General features: G+C 37.8%; 1 protein-coding gene across 1 annotated transcript in view; it reads right to left on the bottom strand.

Annotated features, from left to right (window-relative positions):
• Positions 1-5,931: 5,931 nt before the first annotated feature.
• LOC107689769 (cytosolic phospholipase A2 zeta-like) overlaps positions 5,932-15,348 on the bottom strand; it is a 30,062-nt gene continuing 20,645 nt past the window's right edge. Inside the window, exons 12-20 of the mRNA XM_016487912.1 lie at positions 9,721-9,857; positions 9,372-9,594; positions 9,149-9,266; positions 8,819-8,956; positions 8,609-8,716; positions 7,392-7,571; positions 7,113-7,282; positions 6,842-7,028; positions 5,932-6,474 (exon numbers count right to left, since the gene is read on the bottom strand). Coding sequence (XP_016343398.1) covers positions 6,236-6,474; positions 6,842-7,028; positions 7,113-7,282; positions 7,392-7,571; positions 8,609-8,716; positions 8,819-8,956; positions 9,149-9,266; positions 9,372-9,594; positions 9,721-9,857 — 1,500 coding nt within the window. The 3' untranslated portion in view covers positions 5,932-6,235. The remainder of the gene's footprint in view (positions 6,475-6,841; positions 7,029-7,112; positions 7,283-7,391; positions 7,572-8,608; positions 8,717-8,818; positions 8,957-9,148; positions 9,267-9,371; positions 9,595-9,720; positions 9,858-15,348) is intronic.

Below are 15,348 nucleotides of genomic sequence, written 5' to 3'. Positions count from 1 at the left end.
TATATATAATATAGAAGAACATTTAAAAATTTTAAAATCTTTGAAAATAAATTTCAGTGTACTGTTTTTCATAAAAAAATGTAAATTTTAAATTTAACTTCAAATATTCTGCTCTTCCTTTTTTTAATCACAAATTCTCAAATTCATCAAATTAAACTAAAAATAAATGTGTCCAAATAAATTGCCAAACCCAACTCTCTTCGTCTTTCTAAAAAGGAGCTGAATAAGTTAACGCATTAAGTACAAAAAAAGAGAGAGTTTCATTATTTTTGCTTATCAAACAAAAAACAAAATATTTCCAAGTACTCCCAAGAACTTATTATCCCTGGTTGGGAATCACTGTCATAACGGATCCTTGATCAAGCTCCCTAGGCTTGTTCACAAAGCTGCTATTTGTGGTTTTGAGCTAAAATAGCAATGCTACAAAACAAGTAGGTTAATTCATCAGAGTCAAATATCTGTGAGCGAAGGTACCTTCAGCATTGTTGTTTTCTCCTCAGCAGGCTTACAGTGAAGTCTCAAAACCAAAAGATGAAATGAAGATCTCACTAGTCAAAGTGAAACATAACACAGAAAACCTGTGAAACTTGTTTATCTCCAGCCCTTCGCACCCTGATACAACAGGTGTTTAAAGTGGTGAGGGTGGAATCAAAAATCCTCCTCCCTCTGTTTGCAATCATCCTCCATCTCTATAATGTTGAAATGAGAAACACAGCTTGCTAAAATAAATCAATGGCTACATGCCAACATTACATACATTGCGTTTGATGTGAGCTGTCTTTGATTATGAAAATGAAGGTGACACACCTTGAAGGCTTATAATACTTTAAAAAAAAAACTAAGATTTCAGTTATATTATAAGTGTGTTTATGAAAACCCTCCCATGCTCATAAATACCAGCCTCGCCCTCTTTCATTCACATGCACTGTAATCATTACATTCCTTCTGATTCAAGGTCTAATCTGAGAAAATGTAGCCATTATAAACATTAACGTTGCATTGTTTCCTTGTAAACCTTATGCATGTTTTTGCTTATCAGAAAATTATGTATGTACATGAAATGCTCCCATACAATGCAAGGAAAAAAGTTATAAAATAAAATTTTCTTGACGACAGAATGATAATCTAATAATCTGCATATGGAATCAGCACATCTATATTCACATCAGATCCAGAGCAGGCGGGTTTTGGGGGTAGAAACTCATAGAATCATATTTGGATTACGAGATAAGGCCCTATCATTCAACTCCACAAGAATGCTCTTTATCAAAATCTTTAGTAACACATTAATTTATTGGCTGTTGATGCTTTCTTTAGTATGGTTTGTTTGTAAAGTTGACATTCATTCATGCCCCTATAAAGGGAAGATTCTAGGATCCTACAGTGTTATACTGAAACGATTTATTGATATCATAGACAGGCAGTGCTTATGGCACCCGATGACACTTGTTATGACCCCGTCTTTTCCTTCTTTACCTGATGGTGGCAGGATAACATCAAAATGTGACGTCACTGTTAATTGGATAATTCATGGGTGGAGAGTATAAATGTTTGGCTGAACGGTCCAACAGGACTTCCTCTGGGAGAACCCAGTTCTTCCGAGGAGTCACTTGCTCCCAACTTGTTCTCTTGTTGGTTACTATTTATCAACATTTCTTGCCCATTGGACTGATATTCTTTTCTTTATTGAAATCCCTAGACACTGTGTTTGTAACAGATCCTTTTCTACCGAATAAATAATCTTGCAAGTCAAACAACTCGTTTTGTATGTGTGGACCTCTTTATGTGATGGTCGGGAACGAGCTGGCCATGACATAAATTGGGGGCTCGTCCGGGATCCTTTGGAGTAGGAAATGTTGGTGAGTAGCTATGTGATTATTTTTGTGAATGGTCACCTTTTTGAATGAGAACTCCGGTTAGGAAGAGTGTGTCCAGCTGGGTTGTGTATACAATCCTTCCGACGGAACACTGGTTGTTGTTTTGTTTATTATTTTGTCTTTTTTTGTTTGTGAGGGTTATTCTGGGTGGAGATTTAATTCTCTGTCGGGGGTACGCTTTCGGACTTTCAGTTTGACTGATCGTCACTGAGTTTAGCGTTTAATGTCGCCCCGAGTCCGGTACATCCTCGAAGACTAGATAGGAATTAGTTAGTGTTTTCTTTCAGATAGGAGCTGGAGTGTCTCAGTTCACGGAGGTGAACCTATTCAGCAAAATTTGTAAATAGATACGTTTGTGTTTTTTTTTTAGTGCGTTCTTTTCTTTCCCGCGAACCTACAATGTTTTGACTTGTGGTAAGTCTTTGAAGTTTTGTGAATGAGTAGGTTACGTAACAGACTGACGTAGTTCCTTTTTGAAGCAGTGACTTATGGGAAGTGTAGTTCTAGTAAACTCATCTCGCTTGCGTGAGTTGTTTGTTTGTTGTCGCATAGGTGTGTGTTAGAACGAAGATGTCTTCGCAGGGTTTAAATTTTATGTCGACACAGTTTTCAAAAGCCTTGCGTCAACTTGGAGTCACCCACAATGTTTCTAGTGCTTACCATCCACAGAGTCAGGGGGCTCTTGAAAGGTTTCATCAAACCTTGAAGTCTATCTTAAGGTCATACTGTGTGGAACTTGATGCGGATTGGGAAGAGGGTCTACCATGGATGTTACTGGCTATACGTGAAGTAACCCAAGAAAGTATAGTCCAAATAAAGTATACAAGGCTTTAGTCCAAATGACTTAGTGTTTTGTCATTCAGTACGAGGACCTACTGCTGTTTAGCTGGTGAATGGCGTACTACTAAACCTCCAGAAAGTATTGCGGACTATGTTGGTGGGTTTCGCCGCAGGCTTTATGAGGCACGGGCTATAGCTAAAAAGAAGTTGGGTAAGTCGCAAACAAAAATGCAACGGCTTTTTGATAGGAAGGCTAAGTTTAGGAGTTTTCAGGTGGGTGATCAGGTATTGGCTTTATTACCTCTTCCTACTAACCCGTTTGAAGCCAAATTTACTGGGCCTTATAGTATAGCTAAGCGTCTTTCAGATAATAATTATCTGTTGAATACTCCTTATCGTCGGAGGAAAGTTCAGGTTTGTCACATTAATTTGTTAAAATTCTATGTTGCTCCGGGAAGTTCTGCTTCTGTTGGTGTCGTGACACCATGTGATCCTTCTAATCTAGAACAACAGTCAGTGGTTCCTTTTCCTCCTTTTTGCAGTATAAGTGGTGATGCTTCCAGGAATTTTGACGAGGATGGGAATCTTCTTTCTCAGGAAAAAGTAGATGGACGACTTAACAACTCTAAAATTCTTGCCGATTTGCCCTGTCATTTGTCTTATTTGGACGAGAAAGAAAGAAATGACATTATTGCGTTAGTAATGTCCTTTCCTTCACTCTTCCTTGATGTTCCTGGTCGTACCTCTGTCATTGAATATGACATTGATGTAGGAACTTCCTCTCCCATTAAGCACAGCGCTTATAGGGTCAATCCAGTAAAATTATTACAGCGAGAGGTGAACTATTTACTTAGTCACAGATTGGCTGAATCTAGTTTTAGTTCATGGAGCTCCCCCTGTGTTTTAGTGAACAAATCAGATGGATCATATCGATTTTGCACCGATTATCGAAAACTTAATTCTTTAACCAAACCCGACTGTTTCCCTTTACCTCGTATTGACGACTGTGTCGATCATGTTGGCTCTGCCCAATATGTGAGTAAGTTTGACCTTCTGAAGGGGTATTGGCAGGTGCCTTTAACTGCCCGAGCAAAAGAGTTATCTGCATTCGTTACCCCTGATGCCTTCCTGCAGTATACGGTAATGCCTTTTGGGGTCCGAAATGCCCCTGCTACTTTCCAACGTTTGGTGAATCGTATATTGTATGGAATGTCCGGATGTGAGGCATATCTTGATGACGTCGTCTTGTACAGTTCTTCCTGGTCTGAACATCTTAACCAAATAAAAGACTTATTTTTTCGTCTAGCGGAGGCTAATTTGACCATCAACCTTGCTAAGTCTGAGTTTGGAAAAGCGACTGTTACATACTTGGGTAAAATCGTTGGAAACGGTCATGTATACCCCATTGGTGCTAAAGTAGAAGCCATATGTAGTTTTCCTATTCCTACCAACCGACGTGAGTTACGTAGATTTCTCGGAATGGTAGGTTATTATCGGAGTTTTTGCCAGAATTTTGCCAGCGTGGTTTCTCCTTTGACTGATTTATTGAGCCCGAAGGTTGTTTTTCAGTGGTCTGAGACATGTCAGCAAGCTTTCGAAAATTGTAAAGCTTTATTGGCAAATGCCCCTATTTTGAACGCTCCAAATTTCGAGAAGTCTTTTAGCCTTGAAATTGATGCTAGCGCTTGTGAAAAGCGACTGTTACATACTTGGGTAAAATCGTTGGAAACGGTCACGTATACCCCATTGGTGCTAAAGTAAAAGCCATATGTAGTTTTCCTATTCCTACCAACCGACGTGAGTTACGTAGATTTCTCGGAATGGTAGGTTATTATCGGAGTTTTTGCCAGAATTTTGCCAGCGTGGTTTCTCCTTTGACTGATTTATTGAGCCCGAAGGTTGTTTTTCAGTGGTCTGAGACATGTCAGCAAGTTTTCGAAAATTGTAAAGCTTTATTGGCAAATGCCCCTATTTTGAACGCTCCAAATTTCGAGAAGTCTTTTAGTCTTGAAATTGATGCTAGCGCTTGCGGAGCAGGCGCTGTTCTCGTGCAAGAAGATTCAAACGGAGTTGAACATCCTGTTAGTTATTTTTCAAAGAAGTTCAACCGTCATCAGCAGGTTTACTCCACTATTGAAAAGGAAGCCCTTGCCCTTGTACTAGCGGTACAACATTTTGAGGTATATTTTGATGGTGGCAGGATAACATCAAAATGTGACGTCACTGTTAATTGGAAAACTCATGGGTGGAGAGTATAAATGTTTGGCTGAACCATCCAACAGGACTTCCTCTGGGAGAACCCAGTTCTTCCGAGGAGTCACTTGCTCCCAACTTGCTTTCTTGTTGGTTACTATTTATCAACATTTCTTGCCCATTGGACTGATATTCTTTTCTTTATTGAAATCCCTAGACACTGTGTTTGTAACAGATCCTTTTCTGCCGAATAAATAATCTTGCAAGTCAAACAACTCGTTTTGTATGTGTGGACCTCTTTATGTGACGGTCGGGAACGAGCTGGCCGTGACACACTCTATAGGAAAACAACTGGGAATCATAGAAAAAAATAAAATAAAATAAAAACGCTCTCTCCAACTAAATGAATCATGGCCAGAAGAAACTGCCATGTATTTGGAATACAAATTTTGTGTTTAATTAGCCAATCAGAAATCATTGTACACTAGTGATGTCTGCAAATAAAATAACATTAATCTTTTAATAAATCTGTATTTGTTTTGGTTGCCATAGTGGTGGTCTTAAACTACTAAAAATGTTTTTGTTGTTGAAAATAGCTGCCTTATTTTTTTTTAATAATAAAAAAGTAGTGCCAACATTAAAACCAACAAGGTTACGACAACCAAGTAAGTTTATTGCACTTTTTTTAAAAACTTTAATTACTGTTTAAGAAAAGTGAGTTGAAATGACAAAAAATTATTGTAGAAAAGTATATTAAAGTAGAAAACAGCTATTTTTAATTATATTCGAAAATATAAAATAAACGCAGTTTGGTGAGCATAAGTGAGGTTTTGTTTAATCTCCAAACTTTTGAACAGTAGTGCACACATTTAACATCCGTTTAACTACAAATATAAAATCTCTAGTTAAATAACAAATGTTGTGAAAAAAATTTCACCAAAAATCTGTGATTTATATCATTTATTCATTCATATTTATCCAATTTAGAATATACGTATACTGAAATAACACCAATGAGATCAGAGAGCTATGACAGAGGAGACGGATTTTGGTGAATACTTTTATGAACTTGAATGTTGGGCTGTCCTTCAGACAAAGCTATCTTATGACTTCAAAACACGTGGAAATGGCAAGTATGGCATCATTTGGACTACTGTTATGGACTTTTGTATTATGCTGTATGTCATTTAGTGAGCTTGACAGTTCCTGGTCTTTTGTTTTTAAGAGTAGATTGTATTAACACTGATCTACAGAAAAAAAGGAAATCGCACAGTTTTGGAACAATATGAGGGTGATGAACGATGACATTTTTGGGTGAAGTAAAATATAGACAAAAATCACTCTCCAGTTGCTCCTGCTGTCAGCTTTAACTTCTCAACATCAAATCAGAATTTTGACACCTTTGTGAGAGGAATTCTCTCCAGGTTTCTCTTCAGTGCTTTGTTCAGCGTGTTTAAAATGACATCTGTGTTGTTCAGAATGTTGTAGGTGGTGAGGTTGGTCAGCTTCTGGAAATCCTCAGGTTGGTATGTAAGGTTGTGAGTGGCGAATGGACAGAACATACTAGTGAAGTCAATATCAAAATCTCCTTCCTCCAGCTCCGCCTTACCCTCTCTCTTCACTCCTGCCACACAAACACACACAATTAGTTAATATAAATACACCTTGTAATCTACTGTATATCTTCATGCAAAAGGAGAATGTCTAAGATTCTTAAAGCAATAGTTCAACCAAAAATGAAAATTATTTGCCAACATTTATGCACTCTTATGACATTCAAAACCTGTATGACTATTTCTTCTGCAGGTCACAGAAGATGAAAATGCCTCAATGAAAGTCAATAGGGTCCACTGTTTTGGATCCCATTGACTATCACTGCAAAAATTTCTCAAATGTACTTTTTGGTGAGTAAATGATGCTAGAATTTTAATTTTGGGGTGAACTATCCCTTTAGTAACACCAACTTACAGGTTACAGATGGCGGTACTCACCAGGAGACTTGAACTGCTTGAATGAGACATTGACCAAGGGAAAGTGGATCACTATGGGAACATCTGGATTCTCTTTATCCTCAAACACATAAACTTCCCTAATCGGCTCGGACTCCAACTTCTTATAATCGATCTTTGGAAACGGAATCTTGCGTTCAGCGCAGTACTCCTGAGTTTGCTTAATAACCTATTGGACACAAACAGAAACAACAGAATCACATTTAATCCTATTCTCCTCGTAATCTGACATTATCTTTGTGGTCTTCCTCACCTTGAAGTGGTCCGGGTCCCAAGCGTAGTTCAGGGACAGAATGACGTCCGCACGTCTGTTACAGCATAACACAGGAGGGAATCCTGACTTGATGACAAAAGCAGTATCCACCAGGCCAAGTGTGGCGTCTGCTGGTGTCAGGGAGTTTGGGAAGGCATCTGGATGCGTGTCTGCAGAAAGTCTACTTTATAATTAATCCTTTCCCAGGTTGATGAAACTGATTCGAGAGAGGAATTGTACTAATTAGGCTAAACTTGACAGCATAAATGATGTTCTGACCTTTCCATGTGGTGAAGTCACAGTTCTCACTGTAGTTCCTGTGCAGGTGGAAGCCTCTAAGGAAGTTGAACACTTGGCTGATAATGGGGCGGCAGGTCAGAAAGTTGCTCAGCTTTTTTGCCAAATCAGACATAGGGCTGACCTGAAGTGTGTCTGACGTTGATGGTTTGTCATCTGTGTCTACAGATAAAGGATAACTTGTTTTCATTGTTGGCAAATAGATTAAACAAATTTGAACATATAACAGAATATTTTCCATCACAAAATTGTAATCATAGCTGGTAAAGCTGTGATTACACAGTATTCACTCAGTCGGAGTAGTTTTCACTTTTTGAAAAACTGAGAAAAATGTTTAACTTGCTTTTATTCTGATTAGTATCTTAGAGTAGTAATATGTACCCTTAAGGTACTAATGTTTTTAGACACTCGATTGCATGTTTTATCATTTTATTTCTACTGTTGTCTTTGAAATATGGATAAGTGTACTCCCAAATGTACTGACAAGCATTTATGACAAATTAAAATATACTTTAATGTAATTTCTACTGACACTTGTCATGTATTTAAATATATATATTTACACAATGATCATGTTCAAATTTAGTACATTTAAATTATATTAATTGTAATATCAAATAACACCACATTTAAAATAATCAAGTATTTTACATGTACTTGTTAGTCAACACATCAAAACAGTTGTACTTATTTAAAGCATGACAAAAGAATATTAAAAAAATAATGATTTAAAATGTAAAGTAAAACATTTAATTTGAGATCATTACAAAAATCAGTGTACTTAAGTGTGTTATGAAAGTGTACTCTCTTTAAGGATACTCCCGCTGAGTACAACGATAGAGCTTGAAAGATCAAAGACAATTTTTAATATAACTCCGACTGGATTCGTCTGAAAGAAGAAAGTCATATACACCTAGGATGACTTCAGGGTGAGTAATTTATGGGCTAATTTAAATGTTTGGGTGAACTAACCCTTTAAGTGCTCTTTTATGTAATTAATCTTATGTTATCTGCAAGTATAGTTGTTTTGTATTGTATTGATTTGCACTATTAAATAGTGCACATTCAATACAATTTAGCATACTTCTATACTTTACAAAAGGTACTTGCGATAAAGCTGAAAGGCACCAAAATATATGAGAAGCTGCACAAAGTATTTGCTCAGGTAGTCTTACTCATTGTCCCGGCCTTTCTCTTACCCGTCTGGTTCACTTCTTCCCCAATCTTGCTGGCCCAGGATGGGATCACTCCAGTGACAACACTCCAAAGCTGAGTCAGACTCAGGGAGAAAACACTGCTCCATATTCCTGCAAACACAACACATTTTGACTAATATGAATACAACTGCCAGTCATTATATTTAACTTAAAATTAATTCATCAACCTTTGGAGTATTTAAATATATTTACCCAATAGAGTGTAAATTCCAGATTCTGGGAGTTTCTTGACAATGTGGCCGAGGTAATATTCACTCCCAAATGTCTGTGCAGGTATGAAGACACCATACTTGGTAAATCCCACCTCATATGGGGTGAACTCGCACCATTCTGAATGAGAAAAGAACAAAGAGAAACATATCTACAGTAAGCACTTTTAGTTGCTCTCAATACAGAGAGCTACAATTGATCCGTTGAGGAACAAACATAATTAACTTATTAACCATAATGGACCTTTATCTTGTAAGACAGGAAGTAGCAGGCAAATTAAACCAGCCTAAGTAAATTCAAATCAATTCTTACCAGTCTCTATGGTACATCCTGTCTTGCCATTCTTCATGTTGAGAGCTGTGTAGATGGGAAGAGGGTTCTGGCCCTTTGATAGTGCCATCTGCTGGTCAGATAGTGTTCCCATTTGTTTCTGAGTAAAAAAAAGAATTTATAAAGTTTCTGATTGAGAAACTTATCTGCATTTATTTATGTTTAAAATGTATTTTGTCTCTGGGCTGTCAAGGGTATTCCGTACCTTCCCTTGGATGAGGTATTCTATAGCCAGACCCCACATATCGACAAGAGATACTAGGTGTCCTTCTTTCTCTCTCTCTTCCATCTTCTCTTTGTAGTGCCGCAGCTGCTCAAGGGAAAATATACTGAACACACTTTTAGAGATCTCCTTCTTTACAGACTCCATAACCCCATTTAGGTCATTGTTTGACCAGTTAGCATCACCATAAAGAGAAGCCATAGTCCTATGTGACAATGAAAGAAAGTTTGATGTTTAATGACATATCTGATGTAAAATCTGGGTTTTGAAGCAAAGCCTGATGAAGCACTGATTTGGAAATGGACAGGTCTGTAGTGCTCCTTATACTCACCAGGTGGAGCCAGAAATCCCTGTGATGTAGCTGACTGTATCAAGAAGCTGGAGTTTCTGCAGAGCTCTTAGGCCTCCAAATGTGCCACACATCGCTCTGGTCCCACCGCCAGAACACACCACAGCCACCAATGGGACCTGAGAAGTCACATCAATCTTATAAGTATATATTTTTCATCAATTAATCAAACAAGCGTCAGAACAAGACATGCCATATCCACCTTATTTTTATCGTAAGACCTGAGGGCAATTTGAAAGTTAAATTTGCAAAGCTTAGTGTTATCTGCTTCCAGTTATTTTTAGCTGTACAGCCTGTTACAATGGTTGATATTGCAAACTGGTATTTCTTATCCTTATTTTAATGTATTGTTGCAATCATAAACACTGGTTTGCATTGCGATAGTTTTGCCATTTATTTTGTTATTCTTCTACATAATGTATTGGAATTCTCACACATTTACAGAAAATAGCATATTTCTGTGTTGCATAAATGAAATTATTAAAATATAAATAAATACATTAAATTAACATTTTTATATCAATTAAATTAAAATTGATGGGAACAATAGTAAAACTGCATGTCAGGTGACACTGCCAGGAAGTGTGTCTGTTGAATGTGCAAATACTCAAGTTTGTGTTTGTTTTCTTGCCTTGCTGGGTTCAGGTGCAGAGCTGAGATTCAAAGCTTTCTGAAGAGCTTGTGACACGACGTTTTGTCTCTTCACCAGAAAATTATTTTCTTCCATTGGAATATCAAAATCCAGACGCACAGCCAACTTTTCGTCAGAGCTTCAAAACACACACACACACACGATTATTTTGAGAGATGAATGGAATCTGACTGGTTTACAGTGCTTGGTCTCATTTAACTACGATCAATTACACAATTAAAATAATTCAGGTTTGGCTGATGGATTACATGCCAAAGTAGTTTCTTTAAACTGTTCCTGAACTAATTAGAGATAAGCCATTCAAATTGTTTACCGGCCCTCTGTGCTTAGTTGCAGATCCACTTCACCCTAAAAGAGTGCATTATTCCAGTTAGTTGATGGATTTTATTTTTATTTTGGAAGAAATATATGTATACCATTCAAATTTGATTTTTATCAGTACCCACCTGTCCAACAGGCATGCAGAGTTTAATCTGTGGTTTGGCTGGTAATGGTTTCATAGGGACTGATGACAGAATGTCTGCAGTCTTTGGATTTATCCCGTCCACTTCTGCCCCAGCCTGGACAAGCAACAAACATGCAAACAAATAAACAAGCATCACACACTCTCAGCTGACAGTGATATGCATGCTTGATAAATTGATTAGGTAAGAAATCAGTTTAATCAATGACACACTTTTGGTGGGATGAGACTAAACTCAGTCTCCAGGTCTCGGTTTATGTAGTAGCGAATAGTCTGTGAGCAGCTGGGGTTTTCCTCAGAGCCTGGGATCAAACAGTCTTCCTTATATGCGCCTTGCAGTTTTAACATCATGTCCTTCTCGGCTGAGGTAAACACAGAAACATATCACATTTTTGCACCGTTCTTAATGCAGCACCTTTAAAATTGAACAAAGTCATGTATATAAAATCTAAAACTTTTATTTTTGTTTCAGTATATTTACTGTTAATTATGCTTATGGAATAGAATTATCACTTATATAATTTTACAAATACAATTTTCTCAAGCTTTCAGTGGTTATTTTGAAGCCTCATATAAATTTAAATATCTGATTGAGGTTAGTTAAAAGTTGACATGTACGGATAGAATAATAATAATCCAGTGTTCTTCTATTTAAAAAATTTAAAAATGTTTAAATTAAAAAATTACCATTAGTCTTTAGACATTTTTCCACCTTCACATCCAGTGCACAGAATGGACCTGCCTAAAAATTAGGAGAAAAACTCAGAGTACTACTTAGTTCAACAAATGTTTCCAAAAAGCACAGTTAGTTTTGTTTTATGGAAACCTGAACTTGTTCCTTGTCGGCTTAAGATTTTTACAGTCATAAAAATGTTGTGAGATTTATCAAATGAAAGAAGCATATAAAGGTTTTTACTGAATACATTATGTACATCTACGTGTAAGTGGGTTTAGCTGTATCTGAGGTTATACTAAATATAATATTACATGAATATCATGATCATTTATAACCTGTTCTTTTTAATGCATCAAAACTCTTACCATCAGAACTCCATTTGAGAAGTATGGTTCAGGCTTCTCAGAGCTTGAAAAAGAAAAGGAACAGATAAAATGACATTAGTTCAGACTAAAGTAATAGTGATGATTTTTTCATAAAGAGGAAGACGATCACTTATGTTCACTATGTGGTTAATAACGCCACCATTATTGTTTTCAATTGTTATCTCACTCACCTCACAGTCAACTCAAACTCCACCCACAGCTCACTCTTTTTCTGGAAAAATAGTATATAATAATCAAAAAGATGGTTGGGACTAAATCTACATTTGTAATGCTTGACTTTCATACACATGTAAAGTATTGTACACAAAACCCTTCCACTTCAAAGACTTTGTACAAATAAAATAAAATGATTGTTTGATCATCAAATGATATACCTTATCATCTGTAATGAAGCATTTTGTTTGCTTTTGTCCAGGTGTGAGGTTACTGATGTCGAATAGGATGGTGGAGCAGTAGTCATCTTTCGTTAACTTGTCAGCATCAAATATGTGGAATTCCAGAATGTTCTGAAGAGACAATAACATAGTGGTGAGTTTATTTTAGCTCAAATGCTTTCTCTTGCTCTACACTAGAGGACTCAAATATAAGGTCAAAATTCTGCTTTGCAAACCTATCATATCACGTCACAACCAAGCACTTTTACTCAAATTCATAAAGTATTAATTACTTTAGAAAAGCAAAACAACCAAATAAAATCATTATAAAATCCTGGCCTATAATATGGCAGCAGTTCTGATAATATGCAACAACAACCAAAAAACTGTTGAATTATTTCTTATTTCCCAGGGCAATGGAACAAATGTAGCCATTGGGGAATAATTATTATGATTAGTTAAGTTAAGTAATTATATAATAATTAATTATTCTTATTTGTATAGAATTACTTTGCTGTTATACTAGCATTTGACTGTTAGTGACGTAACCAGCATGTCATTCATCACTTATTCAAGAGCAAGGGTGGAGAACCACTTCATGCTGTCAGCTGAGATTGGAAGGGCAAGGCACAGTTGCAACGAAATGTTTTAGTTAAGAAAGCCCTCAGTAATAAATGCAAGCACATTATTTTCCATTAAAAGAGTTTTCTTGCAAGTGTCCAAAGCCGATTTGCTCACCTTGACACCGCTGTGCACTCTGAAACGAAAGGTTTCATTCCATTTTGGTGCATCACTGTTTTTCACAGTTTTGGTGCGATGGCAGCAGGCACAGGCCGTGGGTAACTTTAAGACGACGTAGCAGTCACATTTAGACACTGGAGAGAGAGCAAAATCAGAGCACACTAAGCACTTATGTGGAGTATGTAGTTTTCAGTATATCAAAAGCATTTTTATCAATATTTCACCCCAAGTCACAATGTTTTTGAGGGCTGATGGACTCACACTGACTACACAGAATATGAAATATATCAAAAACTTTAGGAGTCAGCTGTCCACGGTAGTCCTTAAGATTTCAGCACAATAACACACTCAGCAAAATATCGTCTAATTATCGTTATCGATAAAATCCCAGAAAATATCGAGATATAATTTTGTCAATATATTTTCACCCAAATCGCACAGCCCTACTACAGTGTTATAGTGAAACTGTTTATTGATGTCATAGACGTGCAGTGCATAGATATGGCACACACCCCAACGACACTTTATAGGGAAACAATAGGGAATCACAGCAAAAGCTTCAGTTTCTCTAAGTAAATGAGTCATACTGGCCAGAAGAACCTGCCACATAATTTATGTGGGGAACGGCACTCATATCACTACCTTATTGTTAAAATATTGTTGTCATGAGTGTTTCAGTCATGACAACTCTCAGAGGGATTGGCATGTAATGTACATGACAATGTTAATGTATTTGGTCTTGGCGGAATAGATCTGCTACGCTGCTGTTGCGACAGAGCAAGTACCGAGACTTGCTACTGCCAATACATCCACAACATGCTGCTGTAAGCATGTAAGAAATACTGCTGTTGTATATATAACACATGTGAATAACCCCCCACAAAGCAGGAGACACATTACACAAAATACAAGCCAATATATGCATGCCGCTGAATATAAGAATAAACTGCTGCATCAGTGGACATGCATGTATCCACAGACATGAAGATGAACAGACAAGGAAAGAGAAGACATCCCCCACAAAGCAGATCTATCGCCAAGACATTTGTACTGCTGCTGCTCCGAATAGCCATGTGAACCGCATGTATTACTATCTATGTGTGCCTGGGCTACCACGCCGACCGGCTTAACAATAGTGGCCTAGGACTATGTGAGCCTTGGCTACCATGCCGACCGGTATAACAATAGTGACCTACGACTATGTGAGCCTTAGCTACCACGCCGACCGGCTTAACAATAGTGGGCTATGACTATGTGAGCCTGGGCTACCACGCCGACTGGCTTAACTCTGGCTGTGTTTACACTTGGCATTAACATGCGACCTGTATTCGGATGTTGTCCATGTTGTCCACATAATAGACAAGTATTTGATTGGAGTGTTATCCGATGAGCGTGTCCTTGTCCAGAGGTAGTCGAGGATGCATTGTGATCGGATCTCAGTGTAATGTAAACGCAATCCAGCCATTGTGTCTGCATTCGCAGGTCGACATCACACAAAACGCCGCCCCCTCTCTCCCGATCTGTCCAAGTAGATATAACTGCAGACCGGAGATCTCCAAAATGGGGAGATACTTTCACCATTGGCTCTGGCTTCAGCCAATTGATATTGCTTGCATTTCAAAATAAAACTTCATAAATTAAACATCGTTTCTAGTTCATCTAAAATAAAATGCTATATAAATAAATATGCTCCGTGAGAGCAGAGCTCAAAGCTCGTGGCCAGTGGTGTTCGGACTGGAGTTTGAACATCTGCTTAATGATATAAACAGGAATCACCCACGAGCTCTCCCGCAAGCCATCCCAGCGCAGCGCAGGGGAAAGATTTTACTCTATCGCTTTGTTTTAAGCAACGGGGGCATCCCGGGGCTCGAAATTTACAGGGTAGGAGGGGGTAGTGACGCTGGGTGTAACTAAAAAGGTGCCATTACCTGGTGAGGTCCAGTTGGGGAGTTACAGAACGATCTCATATCGCATTATCTTATTAACCGTTTATCTCCTGAACTGCAACTTTCTTTACCACGCTATTCAGCGCTAATCCCGCCGTGCAGTCAATTTCACTGGTTAAGGTTAGGGTCAAGTGTGGGGTAGGTTTAGGGGTTAGCATTTTTTGTAGCATAGTGTAGGAAATAAACACTTTAATTGACAACCAATAAAATCTTTAAAATCAGCTGTGGGGCGGAGTTTGTACCTTTAGTGGATTGGGGGAAAAAATTGTGCATGCATGTCATGTGCCTGTCTGTCAATGGGAGGAAGCCACGCCCTATTTTGGAGATCTCCAGGCTGCAGTTATACCCTTCTCCGAATTTCGGGTATGTAGG

The sequence above is a fragment of the Sinocyclocheilus anshuiensis genome, unplaced genomic scaffold, assembly GCF_001515605.1.
Source record: "Sinocyclocheilus anshuiensis isolate Anshui unplaced genomic scaffold, SAMN03320099.WGS_v1.1 scaffold918, whole genome shotgun sequence".
Classification (NCBI taxonomy): Eukaryota; Metazoa; Chordata; class Actinopteri; order Cypriniformes; family Cyprinidae; genus Sinocyclocheilus; species Sinocyclocheilus anshuiensis.
This window is presented reverse-complemented; position numbering and strand designations above follow the sequence as displayed.